We start from the raw sequence: 21,016 nt of genomic DNA, 5'->3' as shown, positions 1-21,016 counted from the left end.
TAATTTTGTCAGTTTTATTATTGTTATGAAGAAGTTAATTTTGTCAGTTTTATTATTGTCTTTTTGAGGAATAGATTTTTGGAGGTCCTTACTCTGCCATTCGTGACATCCTGCTCCATATCCATAGTGTTTTTAACCTGATATTTCCCACTCAAGTATTTCTTAGTTTTTGGTTCCTTGGGGTGGTAGACCTCCATTGAGCATTACCTACATTGCAAGAGTTTAAGGAAAAGAAATCTAGTACCTCCATTCTAGAGGTGAGTCATTCTTTCACAATCCAGATTATGCTAGTTGTGCAGGTAATGATAGTGTAATTCAAGAGAAGCCATGGATTGTAAATATATTTTTAGACCAAGTTAGCCTCTTGTGCTAATCCCTGACAATTTCTTAAGCTTCTAGGGTACTAGGTAACATTCTAGTGCATATCCTACTCTTCATGTCTCACATCTCTTCCTCAAGAGCAAGGTATACACTGTCCTTCACTGCTTAAACCAAGTTGCCTCCTCTTCTTGATCCTCTAGCCCTGTGCCCACTCTGCTTCTACCTGAATCTCCTCCCTTCCAATAGAAGCCAGGATCAGCCTCTAAGGTATAAGATTTCCAGGGTAGGTAAGTCAGTGTACATTCCTTTCTTTTCTCTTTTTTGCTTTCTCACGAGTTCTCATATGCACAGATTGATTTGTGATGATCTCTGTGTAACCAGGTTTCCAATCCATTTTTGGTGTCATTGCTTATTATCCCTTCATGAAAGTTATAAACTTATCTTGTACAGTTGTTATAATATTGGTCACTTTGTTGTCAGTTTCTTTGTTTGTATCTCTTTCAGTTGCACATTGTACCTTCAGAGGATTTTGTAGTTGTAGTATGAATTATTTTTCTTTGCATCGCTAGGGCTAAAAGGGCCTGGCACATGTTTAGCTTTCAGTAGATGTTTTTTGAATTAATGAATGGCTGCATATTCTTATAAGTCCTGCATTAAGCCCCTTGTTTGAACTTCTCCATAGGCAGATAGAACTCTACACCCACATCTTTAGGTGGGGTTTCCTCCATCAGCTTAAAAAGCTTTAGGTATTCCAGTTTCTCTTTCTCAAGGCTTCTCTTACAAAATGCTTCCCTTGTGACCCTCATCCACTGTTTCCAGTCATGTTTTCCACCAGTCTGTAGCTCTAACGTAAGCAACTTTGGTCCACAAATATGTCATGTGCTTTTGTTATGCCTTGAACCTTTAGATATCATTCTTTGCTCACTTTCACCCTGAGAAACTCATTCAATTCAGCTAAAAATCCACCCTTTTCTAGACTCTTTGTTTTCTCCCCAGCAGATTTAATTTCCTTTTCCTCTTTTTTTTTTTTCTTTTTGTTTCAACAACACTTCAGACATCCCTTTTTTTATTACTTTAAGGTATATGTTTTATTTATATGTCAGTTCTTATCAGAGTTACTACCACCTGAAGGAGCCCAAACCATATATGATGAGTGAATATATGAATGTTTGTGTCTTAACTACTTTGCAAAGATGCTCAAAGTTGCAGAGTATGTTTATTCTTTGTGCTCCAGGCATTGTCCCTGACCCACTGCAGGCACACCATCGTGTTTCTCTAATTGAATAAAAATGACTGACTTCTGAAAGTGTATCTGGTTCTGAATTAGGTATGGAAAACTTAAAAGAACCATACTAGTCAGATCATGCATGCAGTATTTCATGTGTACTGAGTTGGCTCTTGTTAGCAAGACCATGGAAGGCCTTTGCATGAAATAGAAATAGGGACCCATATGGATGGAGGTAATCAAAAAGACACAGGTCTTAGTGAATAGGAAAGCCCTTGTGCAAAAAGGTCTTAGTGAATAGGATAGCCTTTGTGCAAAGAACAAAAAGCCCCATTTTGGATGAAGCTGCCTCATGCCAAGGTCCTGGGCTTGGCAAGCTGACCCCAGGGTAGATTTCACACCTTTTCCTGCCTCTGCATAGGTATATGTCCTGAGTATCATCCTGTGTTGCAGCCCTGCCCTTCACTTACTGCAAAGGATGAACTTTCTGTTCCACTGAGCATCATCATATTTCTTAACATGGGGAGATGGATCTATTTGTCTTAACAACCAAATACTATCAACCTTTAGTTCCTAGGACAACCCACTGTTTTTCTAGGGCACATGATATTCTAAAGAAGACAAAAATCAGTAAATCCATGCATCTGAGCTTTGTATTATTCAGTGGGGAAAAGGACCCTTCTTTGTAAAGCCTAATTTTTAAACAGCTGTCTAGTGCCAGAGCTCATGATTTGGGGATTTTTGTGTAATATTTTTATTTTCTTTAGTTTAAAATGTAAACAGTAAACTAAATCTGCATTGCACATAACTTGAAGTTAACTTGCTTTGGAAATTACTTCATCCTAAGAATAACTCATCTAACTCTGAAAGAATTCTGTTTTAGGATATATGTAGTCCAACTCAGAGGGTGAGAAATGAGCAGATTAGTTAAAAAAATAAAAAGTAAAGGAGCATGGATATCCCTGTTCTAATGACCTTTTGAGTTGTATTCCCGTACAAGGTGTCAAGGAGGAGAAGAGACAAGTAATCCCTTGGCAGATAAGGACTGCAGGTAGAGAGCGAGAAGGCTTTTCCCAGAACACATTCTTTATCCCCTCAAGGGTCAGCATTTACATCATATGCTCTGTCTCCAGAGCAAAAATGTCCCAGTGGTTTCTCTAGGTTTAAAAACAACTGTTGATTATCATGGTATACTGATTGAGCATACATTATAACAAGAGTGGACTTCCATCCATTTACATACCAGTTATATTCCCAAAATTTTGGTTGGATATTTAGAATATATATTATTAAAAGCTTCCAGAAAGAAGTACTATTACACCTGGACACTTCGGCCAGACCATAAAAGCCATTTGAAGCCTACCGTGTCACTGAACCCTAGTATTAGCAGGCTACACTGCATTCTGGAGGTTGTGTAAAACAAGTAAGAGGAAGGGTAGTGTGCTTTACTTTCATTGGGCACAGGGCTAAATTTTGATAAAATTTGGAAATGAATGGTGTTTGCTTTTGGATTTTCCTTCCCAAATTATGGTGCCTCTGATCTCTGAAGCCTAAGGGTATGTCAAAGGCAAAACCTCAAAAAGGTGTCCCTCTGGCCATATCTTTGCACGTAAGTGTAGTGGAGAAAACATACAAACTCCTGAGATAAGCAGGACATGAAAAGATGAACTGGGGTGAAAGATCAAAAGTGGGCGTCAGGTGCCCATCCAAGGAATGTGAACGCAAGTCATTGACCTGACCATCCTCTCTCACAATCACACTCTTCAAAGCATGGTCTATATAGTACCCTAATCATTTTAGGTCAATGTTTGTTATCTCAAACTGTAGGTCATTTGTGGGAAAACAAATTGCGACACTGGACATGACATGAGAAGACCTAAAAAAATGTTTTACTTTTGTTGTTGATAAGATTGCCTTGTAGCATTCCTTATCTCTTCTCATTCCTTCTAAGATCTGTTTTATCTTTTATCGATTTAAAATACTTTATTTAAAGTTTGGCCAATGTGGCATGCCATGCTAAATATACTTGACCAAATAGAGGAAATAGGACACTGAGTTATACCACATGACTGGAAAAGGAATTCAGTGTCTTCTGTCAATACGTTTGTTGCCTTGGCCTTTCTATGGCACTGGCTTCTTTATTTATATTTATAAATCATTCCTTTATTTTCCCCACCCCGCCTCCTTTACAGTTAGTAGGCACTTTTAGGCTAGATTTTTAAAAGATTTACAAATACCCCAAAATTGCCTACACATTTTGTGTATATGCATGGATGTGTGTTTTCTTTTCTGGGGAAAAGGTTTCATAGCTCTCATCATATTTCCAAAGGATAGTATATATGATTTAAAAAGTTTAGAATCACTGCTTGAGATCTCTTGAGAAATAATATACTAGAAACAGTATGACAGTATATAAAGTTTGTGTTAAGTGCTATTTACAATAGCTAGGACATGCAAGCAACCTAGATGTCTCTTGACAGTTGAATGGATAAATAAATTGTGATACATATATATAATGGAATATTACTCAGCTATAGAAAGGAATGCATTTGAGTCGATTCTAATGAGGTGGATGACCCTAGAGCCTGTTAAACAAAATGGTGGTTTAGTTGCTAAGTTGTGTCTGACTCTTGGGATCCCTTGGACTGTACCCCTCCAGGCTCCTCTCTCCGTGGTATTCTGTAAGCAAGAATACTGGAGTGGGTTGCTGGTTCCTTCACCAGGGATACAAAGTGAAGTAAGGCAGAAAGAAAAAGGCAAATGTCGTATATTAATGCATATATGTGGAATCTAGACCTGGAGAAGGGAATGGAAACCTACTCCAGTATTCTCGCCTGGAGAGTTCCATGGACAGAGAAGCCTGGTGGCCTACAGTCCCAGCAACTAACAGACACACACATACACACACACACACGTGCGCACGCACAGAATCTAGAAAGATACTGATGAACCTATCTACAGAGCAGCAATGGAGATGCAGACATAGAGAACAGACTTTTGGACATAGTGGAGGAGAGAGAAGGTGGGATAATCTGAAAAAGTAGCATTGAAGTATATACATTACCATATGTAAAGTAGATAGCCAGTAAGAATCTGCTGTACGACACAGGGAACCCAAAGCCGATGATTTGTGACAACCTAGAGGGCTGGGATGCAGAGGGAGGTGGGGGGAGGTTTTAGAGGGAAAGGACACATGTATACCTATGGCTGATTCTTGTTGATGTGTGGCAGATACCATCACAATATTGTAAAGTTATTATCCTCCAATTAAACATAAAATTTTAAAAGTTTAAGTGCTAAGTGATCTCTTTCAGCTTCTGAAAATTCAGCAGAGGCCATCGTATCTTCCCCAAATAGTTTTATAGTCTAAAATAAAGTTATTGAGTGAGTAACCCTATAATATTAGAAATTCTGCCAACTCCCTCTGTTCTAAGGTATCCTCTTTTTTCAGGGAGAAGATGGGACTTTGACTTATATTCAAGTATATTCAGTATATTTTTTTCTATCAAAGAATGTCACTGATGTTTGAAAGTTAAAGTAAAGAGAAAATGTGCCAGTGGATAAAATTGACATTTGCATCCAGTTTGAACATACGAGAGGCACAAAAGTTGAAAATGCATCTAACATCTTTTTGCTTTTATTCTGCTGCTGTATCCATAGGCTTATTGATGGCCCTTGGTCATTTGAGACCTTTATTACAACAGTTGCATTAATTTATCACTACTTACTACACTTGTTTTCCTGCTATGAACTGCTAAAGGACAGGGTGTCTTATTCATCTTTGTAAGACCTTAATAATTTTATAAACATTTATTAAATTAAATAAGTTATTGGTATAGTTGGGAGAGTAAATTAATAATGAATTAATGAGTTCTTCTAAAATGTGAGCATTTGATAATAGATGATTCAACAATACATATATTTTAGAAAGTCTTTAGTGATTTTTGAAGAAGTAATATAAACTATACAGTGATGACCTCATGACTCATCTAGTTGTATGGCTAATATTGTGTAACGATTTCTGATAATGCCTGAGAGGATAAAGGTGAGAGTCATCACTTTCAGTCATCACTGAAAATAAGGTTATTTTCATGTGATACCAATTTAAGAAATGGATATTTAAAGTGAAGTTTTGTCTTCTGAGTAAAATATTTTCCAAAACTACAGTTAAGTTTTTCCATTTCGAAGAAGACATTTAGGTATGTTTTTGTACTGACTTCCTGTAGAAATTCTAGTATCTATTTAAGTAGAAGAGTATACGAAAGTAATCAGTTTTAGTTTAGCCAATCAAGAGAAATAAATGCATGGAGCTAGGGCAATAGACAAAATCTCAATCTGTCTAGAGGATTAAGTGGTTTTTGCAAGGACTGATACATTTAAAAGAACATGGTATTTGGTTATGAAAATCCTCTGATATTTGTTGTTTGCTTTTAACTCAATGTCTTATTATGTGAAATATTTTAATGCCTAGGATTTCCAGTGCCAAACTTAACAATTTTTCTCGCTTGGAGCCCACACTTCACCTTTTGGGTGTGCAATTTGATCAGAATGTGGCCCACAATATCATCACAGAGAAGCCTGGGGCTGCCACGAAACTCTTATATCAGCTGTACATTGCTCTCCAGAGGAAAAAGAAAGGTGTTCAGACTGGAGTGGAAATGCCAACTGTGCAGCCCCTGATGAGCACAAAAGTTCAAAACATGAAAAGCGAGGCTTTTCGAGATGTAAGTACATAAAGAAAAATTATAAACATATCAGAATATAAAGCTTTCTGAAGAGACACGGCAAAGATGTTGCATTTTCAAAGAAGCCCCTTAAAGCATGTATGTCCCTGATTATGTTATTGTCCCTATTCAGGTTTTATCTTTTCTTTCCATTTATTCATTGTTGATGCCTCCCTCCATCCTATCCACTAATCGCCAGTAACTTATCAAATTCTGTTTGCTCCTAGTTCCTTGTGCGTCTTAGGCCTGCTCTTTTTCTTCTATACCCCTGTCGTATCCACTCAGATCTCCTGCTGCAACCTATGAATGCATCTCTGATCTTCAGGCTTGTCTCCTAGAGTTTAATCAACTGCTAGGAGAATCTACCCTCAATTCCACTTTTGTCGGCTGCTTCTTCTCAGAAACCTGCTATTCTACAAATATGTTGTGTTTTGTTAGTTGCTCAGTTGTATCCAACTCTGCAACCCCATGGACTGTAGCCTGCCAAGCTCTTCTATCCGTAGAATTCTCCAGGCAAGAATACTGGAGTGCGTTGCCATTTCCTTCTCCAGAGGAGCTTCTCAACCCAGGAATTGAACCTGGATCTCCTGCATTGCAGGCAGATTCTTTACCATCTGAGCCACCTGGGAAGCTATTCTACAAATATCTTGCCCCTTGATTTGACTAGCATTCAAAATTTTTCACTGAACAGTCTCAACCTGTCTTTCTGTATATTTTCATAACCCTCAGCATTGTCTTTCTTCTGTTATTCCACTGGCAGCCTGTCATTGAATGCTGCTGCTGCTGCTAAGTCGCTTCAGTTGTGTCCGACTCTTAGCGACCCCATGGACTACAGCCTACCAGGCTCCTCTGTCCATGGGATTTTCCAGGCAAGAGTACTGGAGTGGGGTGCCGTTGCCTTCTCCGTGTCATTGAATAGGACTCATTTATTTCTGCTCTTCCCTCTCTCGTACCCAAGCTCACTGTTCTCCTCTCCTGTCTTCCCCTAAACTTCCCTCCATCTACTCTGCAACCTTCCCAGTACACATAGACTCTTTCTGGGGAACTCCTAGGGCACAGGTAATTCTCACTCTTTGGTGTTAACCACCTCTTGCTGATATTATTGACTTTCATTATTTACCTGTCATATGACCTCATAAGATTTTTAGTTCCTCCAATTAAAAAAATTTGCCTAGTACAATGCTTTGAGCGTTGAAAATACTCATTAAATGTCCTTTGATTATTATTTTTAATTGAAGTATAGTTGCTTTACACTGCTGTATCAGTTTCTGCTGTACAGCAGAGTGGGTTTCCTTCCCATTTAGGTCACCACAAAGCACCAAGTAGAATTCTGTGTGCTATACAGTAGGTTCATAGTGGTGTATATATGTCAATTGCAGTCTCTCAATTCATTCATATGTTTGTTCTCAACATCCGTGCGTCTATTTCTGCTTTGCAAATAAGATCATCTTTACCATTTTTCGAGATTCCACATATATGCATTAATGCATAACATTTTTTTCTTTCTGACTTACTTCACTATGTATGACAGTCTCCAGATCCATTTAAATCTCTGCAGATGACACAATTTTGTTCTTTTCTTATGACTGAGTAATATTTCATTGTATATATTGATACATAACACATCTTCTTTATCCATTCCTTTGTTGATGGACATTTTGGTTGCTTCCATGTACTGGCTGTTGTAAATAGTGCTGCAGTGAACATTGGAGTGCGTGGTTTTCTCTGGATCATGCCCAGCAGTAGATTGCTGCGTCATATGGTAGTCCTATTTTAGTATTTTGAGGAACCTCCATATTGTTCTCCATAGTGGCTGTGCCAATTTACATTCCCACCAACAGTGTAAGAAGGTTTCCTTTTCTCCACACCCTCTCCATCATTTATTGTTTTGAGACTTTTTGGTTATGGCCCTTCTGACTGTTGTGAGGTGATATTTCATTGTAGTTTTGATTTGCATTTCTCTAATAATTAAGTGATGTTGGGAGCCATCCTAGACACATGTCCCAGATTGAATTTTTTCTTTCCATGATTAGGCAGGTCATGAAGGTGGAACTGGGAAAGAATTACATTCATTTTTCATATTGGGGATGCCTTTATTAGCCTTTTAGTATCACCACCCATAATGAAAATAGACACATTCCATCTGCATAATTTAGGGACTCCCAAATTGTGTTTCAATATCATACTTTTCAAAATTAGTTATTTTGATACTTCCTTCCTAATGTTACCTAGTCCGTCAGTTAATGCTGAGTTTAGAAAATTTGAATGGAAAATTTACATATCTGTGTACCTGTGAGTGTATTACATTGCATATTATTCTGATAAACTGAATAACTAAACTTATGTATATGGAATATTTAGCAACGCTTGAGCAGAAGACGACAAAATGAAATCATGGCCAAAATCCAAGCAGCTATCATACAGATTCCTAAACCCACATCAAATCGTACTCTGAAAACCCTTGATGCCCAAAAATTAATGAAAAAGAAAAAAGAGGCAGAGGTAAGTGATAATCCTTTAACATTGTGTTGTGTTTATCTTAATGAAAGGATGATCTTTCCCTAAGAGAGAAACTTCCCTGAACTTCCTACTTCCTTTTCAAATTACGTCTGGCATTGTCCCTTCTCATTTAAAACACCTGCACTGCATGCATGTCCAATCCATCTTAGTCCATTATTTGTTTAGAAACAGAGAATATAGATTTAGGATATGGATGACAAACTGCTGTTAAATGAGAATACCTGTGTGGACTCTTATGTGGTGGATTCTGTGATCACTAGCAAACTGTGCCAGAGTGGGTGCTGTTGTGATGGGTCATGACACCCATGTATACAACAGGGGCCAGTCTAGGTACCCAAAATACCATGTATGTGCCATTGCTACTATTTGCTTTTCCTGGATACTTCCTCCCCATGTTGCACTGTCTTTCTATGAATCCTAGAAATGTTAAGCAATTTGCTTGCTCTCATTATATTTAGATTTAAGATATACTATTGATAAATATATCTTATTACTTAGACTTATCAGTCATCCATATAGGATACAATCTCATTATATTTCATGGGGGAGCAGTACTATCTGTACATTTTGATACTAATTCCTGTAATCTATACTTCACGCTGCTATAATGATTGTTAGTGATATTCTCCCCTTTAACTTAAGATAATAGCTACCATTTATTCATCATCTGCTGTATGTCAGGCTGTGGGTTGGGCACTTCTCATTGTCTTGAATTTGTAAACAACTCTCTAAGTAGGGTATTGCTTTCCCCATTTTTTTGGATAAGGAAACTGAGGCTCAGAAAATTGGCATGTTTTACCCAAGTTCACAATGCTGATAAAGCAAAGATTGGCAGATCACTCTGAAGTCTAAATCCATTGCATTTTATTTTAACTCACACTTAATTTTTAATATTAAAATCCTATAGTTAGAGTTTAAAAATGTTACCCACAGAGGCTTTTTTCTGACCCCATTTTAGTAAAAATATTTAATTCTTATGTTTCCTTGAATTGATTAAAGTTTATGAAAAAGGATTTGCAGTAGGCAGATCAGCTAAAATTAACTTTCCAACAGCAAATTAATAGTACATATAGGAGTACAAAAGAAATGTTTAAAACACCCAAGATAATTTTTGAAGAAATATTTATATCCTAAAAATGCTTCAGTTCAGTTCAGTTGCTCAGTCGTGTCCGACTCTTTGCAACCCCATGAACTGCAGCATGCCAGGCCTTCCTGTCCATCACCAACTCCCGGAGTTATTCTCATTTAAAATAATTGTAATTAAAAGTGCACATCCTAACTTTTTGATAATCTTTTTTCCTATTAAATGTCTTTTGATGTACTGTCAGAGCTAGAATTGTGAACTGAATAATTCAGATTAGGCAATTTTCACCTTCTTTTAGGTAACTTTAGCCTACACTAAAAGTAACAAATTGGAATAGAAGAATATTCTAGAATATATAGAAATCCTAACTAGCTTGAATTATTAGTACATATCACTTTTAATAAATTTGAATGAAAGTGATAAATGAAAAAGTTTCAATATATTTAGAGGTAAAAAATTGATGAATTTTCTTTAAAGGATGTGGCCAATGAAATTAAGAAGTTTGAAGCATTAATAAAAAAGGATCTCCAGGCAAAAGAAAGGTGAGTTAAAATTATTTTAATAATCAAAAATTTGATTTTTATTTAAAAAAGTTCATTTTACTTTAACTTTTGAATATTTAGAAGCAGTTTACCTGAAATAGCTATTCCAAGGATGTTTTCACTTTGTAAAGTCTTCATTGAGAGAGTATATTAAGGAAGATAAATGAGATAAAATTCAGATTAGTTGTTCATTAACGATTTTGTAAATATCAAGAAGGCAAGTGGCTATTATGGTTTGTGAGGTTAATTTTTTTTTCTATGCTATACTTATCACACATACTATTTAAACATTCACTAACATTTTTCCAAGTTACTATCCGTTTACATTTTTCACCGCACTGCCTTTATTAGACTCTAGCTGCTCTCACCTTGCATCCTCAGCATTCAGCACAGGGACCAGCAATAAAGAACTGCTGAATGAGTGTCAACAAAATATCACTAAGAGTTTCAGTGGGTTCTTTACAGAAAGCGCCTGGTTAATGGGCTTCTTTTGCCTAAAGATAAAGATCTTCTCCACTTTTGTTTCCTATCAGGGGTCACTGACTCACAGAAAACAGCTAACGAGGAACTGCACATATAGAAGCAGCTTGAATTCTTCTGCATTTTTTCATGGAAACTATCCAAAGTCTACTCGTTTACATTTTATAGAATAGGAAATAAATCTCCGTTAAGGAAGAAAAATAGACACAAATTATATACTTCAGTTCCATATTAATATTTCTGAAGAAAGGGAATAGAGTCAAATGAAGTGGAATAAGACTAAGCTGAAAGAAGAAATGGTGAGGAAGTCAGGTGTGAATGAAAATGAAGTAGAATGCGGAATGTATGTGTTAATTGCCTTTCCTCCTTCCTTCTGCAGAAACTCCTGATGCCCTACTCTAAGCCCTGCTCATGTTTATCTGTGCTTCCCTGACTCCTAAAATAACCACAGCCCAAGCCTACTCTCCCCTGCAGCTGCCATCTGAACCCCTCCACACCCTCCCTGACCTTGGCCCATGAAATCACTCCATTTCTTTTAATTCTTTCACTCATCTCACCAGTCTCATGCTCTGGAGTGACAAACGGATGGTGTCTACCAAAATGACCATCTTAAAATATTGAAATACTTTTAGTGAATGGCATTCTCTGTAGCTCTACCTTCCACTCCTTTCTTGGGACCCCTTGATTTCCACACAGTTAGCAAACCAGGATTAACACCAATATGCCAACATCTTCCACTCCCTACATCAGCATCTATTTGGATTAATTAGTGTCATCACCATGTCAGTGGTTAAATATTTGAAAGATTACACCCGCACAAACATTCACTCTGATCTTCACTGCTTCCCCAGCCTGTTCTGAATTTAGACCTCTAAGGTAGCTTTGAAACCTGGAAACCAGAGGGATTGAATTAGATGGGTGTATTCTTCTCTCCGGAGAAGGCAATGGCACCCCACTCCAGTACTCTTGCCTGGAAAATCCCATGGATGGAAGAGCCTGGTGGGCTGCAGTCCATGGGGTCGCTAAGAGTCGGACACGACTGAGCGACTTCACTTTCACTTTTCACTTTCATGCATTGGAGAAGGAAATGGCAACCCACTCCAGTGTTCTTGCCTGGAGAATCCCAGGGACGGGGGAGCCTGGTGAGCTACCGTCTATGGGGTCGCACAGAGTCGGACACGACTGAAGCAGCAGCAGCAGCAGCAGCATTTTTCTCTCTCTTGTAACAGAAATCAGAATGTAAGCAGCCAAGGGTATGTGTTGTTGCCCCAAGGTTATCAAGGACTGAATCTTCCCTTTCGTTTCACTGTCCTGAAATGTGGCTTTTGTCTTTAGACTCACATTCACAATGTAAGATAGCTTCTAGGCCCCTGGCCATTTGGCCCATGTTCCAATATCAGGAAGGAGGACAGGCAAAAAGTGCATGCTAATTTGCTTCAGTCACGTCTGACTCTTTGCAACCCCATGGACTGCACCCCGCCAGGCTCCTCTGTCCATGGGATTCTCCAGGCAAGAATACTGGATTGGGTGGCCATGTCCTCCTCCAGGGGATCTCTCTGACCCAGGGACTGAACCCACATCTCATTATGTTTCTTGCATTGGCAAGTGGGTTCTTTACCACTAGCACCACCTAGGAAGCCCCAGGCATAAAGTGGGTATCTCCAATCTAAAATAGTTCTTTATACCAGCCTTCCCAGAATGCCCACGTAACATTTCTGCATACACATTATTGGCCAGAATTCAGTTACATGGCCATAATATAGCAGAATGGGAGACTGGGAATTGTAGTCTTCATCTGAGTATGTTGTTTCCCTGAATAAAACTGGGGCTCTGCTTTGAAGGAAAAGGGAGGGAAATGGCAGTGTCTATCTCAAGTCCTTTCTCTGCAGAAACCCCCACTTGGTCTTGCCAGAGATTTACCACCAGGGCCCATGAGATATGGACATGCTTACTTCTCAGAGCAGAAGGATAGGGCCTGGGGTCCCTGGAGTCCCTGGATCGGTCACCTCTGAATGTGAGCAGCCCCAGCGGTGACTCCAAATCCCTTCCAGTACACTTCACAAAGGGCATTTCCTCTGATGGACCCCCAGATAAAAAAATGCTGGGAGGTACTGGCCGAGAGCAAACTTTTAAAGAAACAAAAAAGCTATGGTACAATATGGCCTTTCTTAATCCCTGTTATTGACCACTACTTCTTTAGTTATTCTGAATCCTTAGCTTAGAATCAAGCATCTTCTGGACTCTTCCAGAAATTTCACACTACTTGATAGCAAAAAGCACTAAAATCATCTTTTAGGGTGACCTAAGGAGCAATTTCTGCAGCTGCCTCTTTCAAAGCCTGCTCCCAAAACACTTTTTCATGGATGTCACTTCAAAGTCTGTCGTTTCTTTTGTTAAAGGATGAAATGAATGCTCAGTGAGAGCAATGCAAGAACAACCATTGCTGCTTTTCCCTCACGTATACTCTTTATTTTTTAAAACAAATAGTAAATGCCACCTGCTTTTTTGTTCTTTGTTTCTTTTCTGAGGCTGTTGGCTGCTGTAACTTGACATTTTGAGTCATAGATTTACATTAGTTTCCTTCTAACAACTGCTTTTTAACACACACATGAATTTAACCAAGGTTCCTATCACTAATAATTCACACTCATACAATTACTAACTCTATGGCGGCTTGGCAAACAGATATAAAGTAAACATAATTATTGCCCTCAAGAAACCCACATCACATAAAATGAATATTTATTCAAGAAAATATCATGTAACTTTCTTCAGGCCTTGATTGGCATAAGACAGAAGATGGGTATATGTATGGTTGGATAGACTGATTGGTGAACAAAGGAGAATCAATATCTTAAGTATATTGGTAGCAGCCAAACACAATGTTGAGGGAGACCTATTAACCCATGCTCAGTGTAAGGCAGACTCTTAAACATCACATTTAAGTAAAAATATAATAAGAATTTTGATGAAGGATCTAAAAAAGTTATGCTACACTTTCATAAATTCATATTAATTTCATTAATTAATATTCATAAGAATTATACTAAATCTTAGTAAATAAAGTTAAAATTTGTCTTTGATCTTCCTGAGGCTTTGCTAGCTACACAATTTCTGCTGAACGACTCTCAGTTGACAGAATACAATCAAAGGTTGAGCACCTGCTGATAAAATAACCAGAATTTCAGTGTGTAATTTTTTTGAAATTGTATTATACTTGTATAGTGCTTCGTAGCATATGATTTGAAATTTAGCAAACATCATCTACATGTCAGTACTGTGAGGCATGGGTACATAGAAAAGTAAAAATAGTATACTTTTCTTTGCTCAGAGTTCAGCTGGAAGCAGCAAATATAGAAATAATGAACTATAATAAAATATGATCTGTGCCATAAATATGTGATTATTAAGTAGAACTAATTATAATTTAAGAATTTTGATTCAACTATGTAAATGGGTTTGATCTTTGATTTAATAAAACTGTATGTACTCAGATTAGGAAAGAACATGTGTGATTATTACTTTGTTAAACATGAATTAACTATGCTTTCATAAAAACGCTTCTGTCTGTATGAGAATTGATGACTGTTTAATCCCTGAATACCATAATAATGTTTCCCTGTCTTTTGAATAACATTATAAGTTATATTTTAAATTGAACACTGAAGTTCTAATATTTGCTTTAATGCTTGTATTAATAAATGAACAGAGCACCCAAGGGAGCCATCCCCTGAGGTCTTCCTCTATAGTCACAAGTAGTGGTGTGTGATTGAGTTGTACTTTCAAATCTAAATAAAAACTATTGTTCTTAGTGCATCCAAGACTTCTCTAGATACAGCAGGCCAGACGACCACTGATTTATTAAACACTTATTCAGATGATGACTACATTAAAAAAATCCAAAAACGCCTTGAAGAAGATGCTTTTGCACGAGAGCAAAGGGAGAAAAGACGGCGGAGACTCTTAATGGATCAGTTAATAGCTCATGAAGCCCAAGAGGTAAGATGTGTAGTTATTGATTAAATAAAAGTCCTGGAAATTTTTACAGAATACAGTCTTTTATACACTCTTATGTATATCTTATGTATGTGCTATGTGCTACTCTGAATCAGCGTTTCATCTTCACACCATGGCGGCAAATACACTCAGGAAAAAAACTACATACAACACTTAGCAAAGAATCTAAAATCTGGTGATGCTTATGCAGCGTTTTGAATTTACTTAATTGTACACTGAATTGTACACTTAAAAATGGTTGAAATGGTAGATTTTATATTGCATATATTTTACCACAATAAAAAATACTGACAAAATAGGAATCTAAAAGTTATGGCAACCATGTATTACTTTTAGAGGAAAAAGAGAACTTTTTGTCCCAGGTTTACTGAGGTATAATTGACAAATAAAAATTGTATATATTTAAAGTATATAACTGATGTTTTGATATATGTATGCATTGTGAAATGATTACCATAATCAAACTAATTAGCACACCTATCACCTTAACAAAAAAAAAGTTAGCAGTTTTGTGTGTGTGTTTGGTGAAAATACTTAAGATCTGCTTTTGTTTAATTCAACTTTTTTAGATTCCACATTTAGTAAGATTATGTAATATTTGTCTCGCTATGTCTGGCTTATTTTTCTTGGCGTAATGTTCTCCAGGTTTAAACATATTATCACAAATGATAAGATTTTCTTCTTTTTTAAGATTGATCATATTCTATATATGCATGCATGTGTACTAAGTCGCTTCATTTGTGTCTGACCCTATGGACCATAGCCCACAGCGCGTTGTCATGTCCTCCTCCAGGGGATCTTACCAACCTAGGGATTGAATCCATATCTCTTATGCCTCCTGCATTGGCAGGTAGGTTCTTTACCACTAGCACCACCTAGAAAGCTCATTCTAGATATAAATATATACATATATATATATTTATGTGTGTATATATATATATAATATTTTTATATATAAAGAAAATGTGACATGCATATCTATACTCACTTAAGTGTCCATTCATCCACCAATGGACACTTAGATTGTTTCTGTATCATGGCCGTTGTGAATAGTGCTGCAGTGCACATAGGGTTGCAAACATCTCTTTGAGATACTGATTTCATCTCCTTTCATTTCCATTGGATATGTACCCAGAAGTAGGATTTCAGGGTCATATGGTAATTCTATTTTTAATTTTTAAAGGAAGCACTATACTATTTTCCACAGTGGCTATACCAGCTTACATCCCAGCAACAGTTTACAAGGGTTCCATTTTCATCACATCCTTGCCAACACTTATCTCATTTTTGTTTTATGTTTTTTGATAATAGCTATTGGAAACAGTATCAGACTTTATTTTTGGGGGCTCCAAAATCACTGCAGATGGTGACTGCAGCCATGAAATTAAAAGACGCTTACTCCTTGGAAGGAAAGTTATGACCAACCTAGATAGCATATTGAAAGGCAGAGATATTACTTTGCCAACAAGGGTCCGTCTGGTCAAGGCTATGGTTTTTCCAGTGGTCATGTATGGATGTGAGAGTTGGACTGTGAAGAAGGCTGAGTGCCAAAGAATTGATGCTTTTGAACTGTGGTGTTGGAGAAGACTCTTGGGAGTCCCATGGACTGCAAGGAGATCCAACCAGTCCATTCTGAAGGAAATCAGCCCTGGGATTTCTTTGGAAGGAATGATGCTAAAGCTGAGACTCCAGTACTTTGGCCACCTCATGCAAAGAGTTGACTCATTGGAAAAGACTCTAATGCTGGGAGGGATTGGGGGCAGGAGGAGAAGGGGACGACAGAGGATGAGATGGCTGGATGGCATCACTGACTCGATGGACGTGAGTCTGAGGGAACTCCAGGAGTTGGTGATGGACAGGGAGGCCTGGAGTGCTGCAATTCATGAGATCGCAAACAATCGGACATGACTGAGCGACTGAACTGAACTGATTCTAACAGAAATTTGCAACAGTGCCCAGTTGTGGATATGACTGATGACGAAAGTAAAGTCCAATGCTGTAAAGAACAATATTGCATAGGAAACTGGAATGTTAGGTCCATAAATCAAGATACATTAGAAGTGTTCAAGCAAGAGATGACAAGAGTGACCATCAACATTTTAAGCATCAGTGAACTCAAACAGACTGGAATGGGCGAATTTAATACACATGACCGTTATATCTACTACTGTGGGCAAGAATCCCTTAGAAGAAATGGAGTAGCCCTCATAGTTAAAAAAAGAGTACTTGGGTGCAAACTCAGACAGCGTGATCTCTGTTCATTTCCAAGGCAAACCATTCAACATCACATTAATGCAAGTCTATGGCCCAACCAGAAGAAGCTGAAGTTGAACAGTTCTATGAAGACCTACAAGACCTTCTAGAACTAACACCCCAAAAAGATGTCCTTTTCATCATGGGGGAATGGAATGCCAAAGTAGGAAGTCAAGAGATACCTAGAGTAACAGGCAAAATTGGTCTTGGAGTACATAATGAAGCAGGGAAAAGGCTAACAGAGTTTTGCCAAGGGAAAGCACTGGTCATAGCTAACACACTCTTCCAACAAACACAGGGGAAGACTCTACACATGGACATCACCAGATGTTCAATACAAAAATCAGATTGATTATATTCTTTGCAGCCAAAAATGGAGAAGCTGTATACAGTCAGCAAAAACAAGGCCGGGAGCTGACTATGGTTCAGATCATGAACTCCTTATTGCCAAATTCAGACTTAAACTGAAAAAAGTAGGGAAAATCACTAAACCATTCAAGTATGGCCTAAATCAAATCCCTTATGATTATACAGTGGAAGTGAGAAATAGATTCAAGGGATTAGATCTGATAGGGTGCTGGAAGAACTATGGACAGAGGTCCATGACATTGTACAGGAGGCAGTGATCAAGACCATCCCCAAGAAAAAGAAATGCAAAAAGGCAAAATAGTTGTCTGAGGAGGCATTACAAATAGCTGAGAAAAGAAGAGAAGCTAAAGGCAAAGGAAGAAAGGAAAGATATATCCATTTGAATGCAGAGTTCCAAAGAATAGAAAGGAGACATAAGAAAGCCTTCCTAAGTGATCAATGCAAAGAAATAGAGGAAAACAATAGAATGAGAAAGACTAGAGATCCCTTCAAGAAAATTAGAGATACCAAGGGAACGTTTCATGCAAAGATGGACACAATAAAATTGGACAGAAATGGTATGGACCTAACAAAAGCAGAAGATATTAGGAAGAGGTGGCAACAATACACAGAAGAACTATACAAAAAAGATCTTTGTGACCCAGATAACCACTATGGTGTGATCACTCACCTAGAGCCAGACATCCTGGAATGTGAAGTCAAGTGGGCCTTAGGAAACATGACTACGAACAAAGCTGGTGGAGATGATGACATTCCAGTTGAGCTATTTCAAATCCTAAAAGTTGATGCTGTGAAAGTGCTGCACTCAATATGCCAGCAAATTAGGAAAACTCAGCAGTGGCCACAGGACTGGAAAAGGTCAGTTTTCATTCCAATCCCAAAGAAAGGCAATGCCGAAGAATTTTCAAACTACTGCATAGTTGCACTCATCTCACATGCTAGCAAAGTAATGCTGAAAATTATCCAAGCTGGGAGTCAAAAACATGTGAACTGTGAACTTCCATATGTTTAAGCTGGATTTACAAAAGACAGAGGAAGCATAGATCAAATTGCCAACATCTGTTGGATCATTGAAGAAGCGACAGAATTCCAGAAAACATGTACTTCTGTTTTATTGATTATGCCAAAGTCTTTGATTGTGTAGATCACAACAAACTGTGGAAGATTCTTCCAGAGATGGGAATACCAGACCACCTTACCTGCCTCCTGAGAAATCTGTTTGCAGGTCAAGAAGCAACAGTTAGAACCAGATATGGAACAACAGACTGGTTCCAAACTGGGAAAGGAGTATCTCAAGGCCGTATATTGTCACCCTGCTTATTTAACTTATATGCAGAGTACATCATGCAAAATGCTGGGTTGGATGAGGCATAAGCTGGAATCAAGATTGCCGTGAGAAAAATCAGTAACCTCAGATACGCAGATGACACCATCCTTATGGCAGAAAGTGAAGAGGAACTGAAAAGCCTCTTGGTGAAAGTGAAAGAGGAGAGTGAAAATGCTGGCTTAAAACTCAACATTCAGAAAACTAAGATCATGACATCTGGTGCCATCACTTCATGGCAAATAGATGAGGAAACAATGGAAACAGTGACAGCCTTTATTTTCTTGGGCTCCAAGATCACTGCAGATGGTGACTACAGCCATGATATTAAAAGACCCTTGCTCCTTGGAAGAAAAGCTATGATAAATATAGATAGCATATTAAAAAGCAGAAACATTACTTTACTGACAGAGGTTTGTCTTGTCAAAGCTGTGGTTTTTCTAGTAGTCATGTATGGATGTGAGAGTTGGGCTATATAGAACACAGAGCAGAGAAGAATTGATGCTTTTGAACTGTGGTGTTGGAGAAGACTCTTGAGAGTCCCTTGGACTGCAAGGAAATCCAACCAGTCCATCCTAAAGGAAATCAGTGCTGAATATTCATTGGAAGGACTTATACTGAAGCTGAAACTCCAATACTTTGGCCATCTGGTGCGAAGAACTGACTCCTTGGAAAAGACCCTGATGCTGGGAAAGATTGAAGGCAGGAGGAGAAGGGGATGACAGAGGATGAGATGGTTGGATGGCATCACTGACTCAATGGACATGAATTTGAGCAAGCTCTAGGTGTTGGTAATGGACAGGGAAGCCTGGTGTGCTGCAGTCCTTTGGGTCGCAAAGAGTTAGACACTACCTGGCAACTAAACTGAACTTACTCTAACAGATGGTTTTGATTTGCATTTTCTGATGATTAGGAGTGTTGATCACCTTTCCATATACCTGTTGGCCATTTGTTTGTCTTCTTTAGAGAAATGTCTTTTCAGGTCCTTTGACCATTTCTAAATCCAGGCGTTTGGTTTTTGGCTATCGAGTTGTTTGAGTTCCTTGTATATTTTGGATATTAGCCAACATGTATGGTTTGCAAATAGTACTCTTCCCTATCTATTTGTACTTTGTTGCCTGTGCTTTTAGGGTCAGATTAAAAAATTAATTGCCTAGACCAATGTCAAGATGTGTTTTTCCCTACATTTGCTTCTGTTTTATAGTTTTTGATCTTATGTGTAAGTCTCTAATCCGTTTTGAATTGATTTTTATACGTGGTATGAGACGAGGGTATAGTACCATTCTATTGCATGTGGATATCCAGTTTTTCCAGAACCATGTGTTATAGAGACATCTATAACATTCCTCCATTGTGTAGCCTTGGCACCCTTACTGAAAGTCAATTGACTGCACATATGTGGATTTATTTCTGGGCTCTTTATTCTATTCCATTTTCCTATAGTTCTGTTTTTATTTCAATACCATACTATTTTGAGTACTGAAGCTTTGTAATTTATTTTGAAATCAGGAAGCTTGATATTCTTCTTACTCCAAACTGGTTTGGCTCTTTGGAGTCTTTTCTGGCTCCATATGAATGTTAGGATTGTTTTTGTATTTCTGTGAAAATGCTATTGGAATTTGGTTAGGAATTGCATTGCATCTGTAGATCACTTTAGGTATTATGGACATTTCAATGTTATTAGTTCTTCAAATCCATGAACATCTTTTTCATTTATTCATATCTTCTTCAGCTCGTCTTATTAATGTTTTCTAGTTTTCAGTGTATAGATCTTTTGCCTCCTTGGTTGAATCTATTCTTACATATTTTTTTTTAACTTTTATGCTATTGTAAATGGGATTGGTTTCTTATTTCCATTTCAGATAATTCTTTGTTAGTGTGTAGGAACAAGAATTATTTTCATATGTTTATTTTGTGTGTCCTGCAGTTTTACTGAATTTGTTTTTTGGTTCTAACATTTTTTTGTGTGAAAGTCTAGAGTTTTCTGTATGTAAAAAGCATGTCATCTGCAAACAGAGACATTTTACTTTTTCCTTTATGATTTAGATGCCTGTTTTTTCTTTTTCTTTCCAATTTCCTTGGCTAGGATTTCCAGTACCAGTAGAAATGGTGAGAGTGGACGTCTTGTCTTATTTTTTATGTTTGAGGAATGGTGAA

At 37.8% G+C, this 21,016-nt stretch overlaps 1 protein-coding gene across 6 annotated transcripts in view; it reads left to right on the top strand.

The window, feature by feature from the left end:
* Positions 1–21,016, top strand: part of SPEF2 (sperm flagellar 2) — a 202,549-nt gene that overhangs the window by 15,027 nt on the left and 166,506 nt on the right. For all 6 annotated transcript variants that reach the window (XM_059878899.1, XM_002696381.6, XM_010816825.4 and 3 more), the window contains 4 exons: positions 6,018–6,270; positions 8,632–8,772; positions 10,352–10,416; positions 14,709–14,895. In XM_059878899.1, the coding sequence (XP_059734882.1) occupies positions 6,018–6,270; positions 8,632–8,772; positions 10,352–10,416; positions 14,709–14,895 (646 nt within the window). The remainder of the gene's footprint in view (positions 1–6,017; positions 6,271–8,631; positions 8,773–10,351; positions 10,417–14,708; positions 14,896–21,016) is intronic.

This window comes from Bos taurus, chromosome 20, assembly GCF_002263795.3.
Source record: "Bos taurus isolate L1 Dominette 01449 registration number 42190680 breed Hereford chromosome 20, ARS-UCD2.0, whole genome shotgun sequence".
NCBI classification, from domain to species: domain Eukaryota; kingdom Metazoa; phylum Chordata; class Mammalia; order Artiodactyla; family Bovidae; genus Bos; species Bos taurus.
The sequence above is the reverse complement of the archived record's forward strand: the minus strand, read 5'-3'. Positions and strand labels throughout refer to the sequence as shown.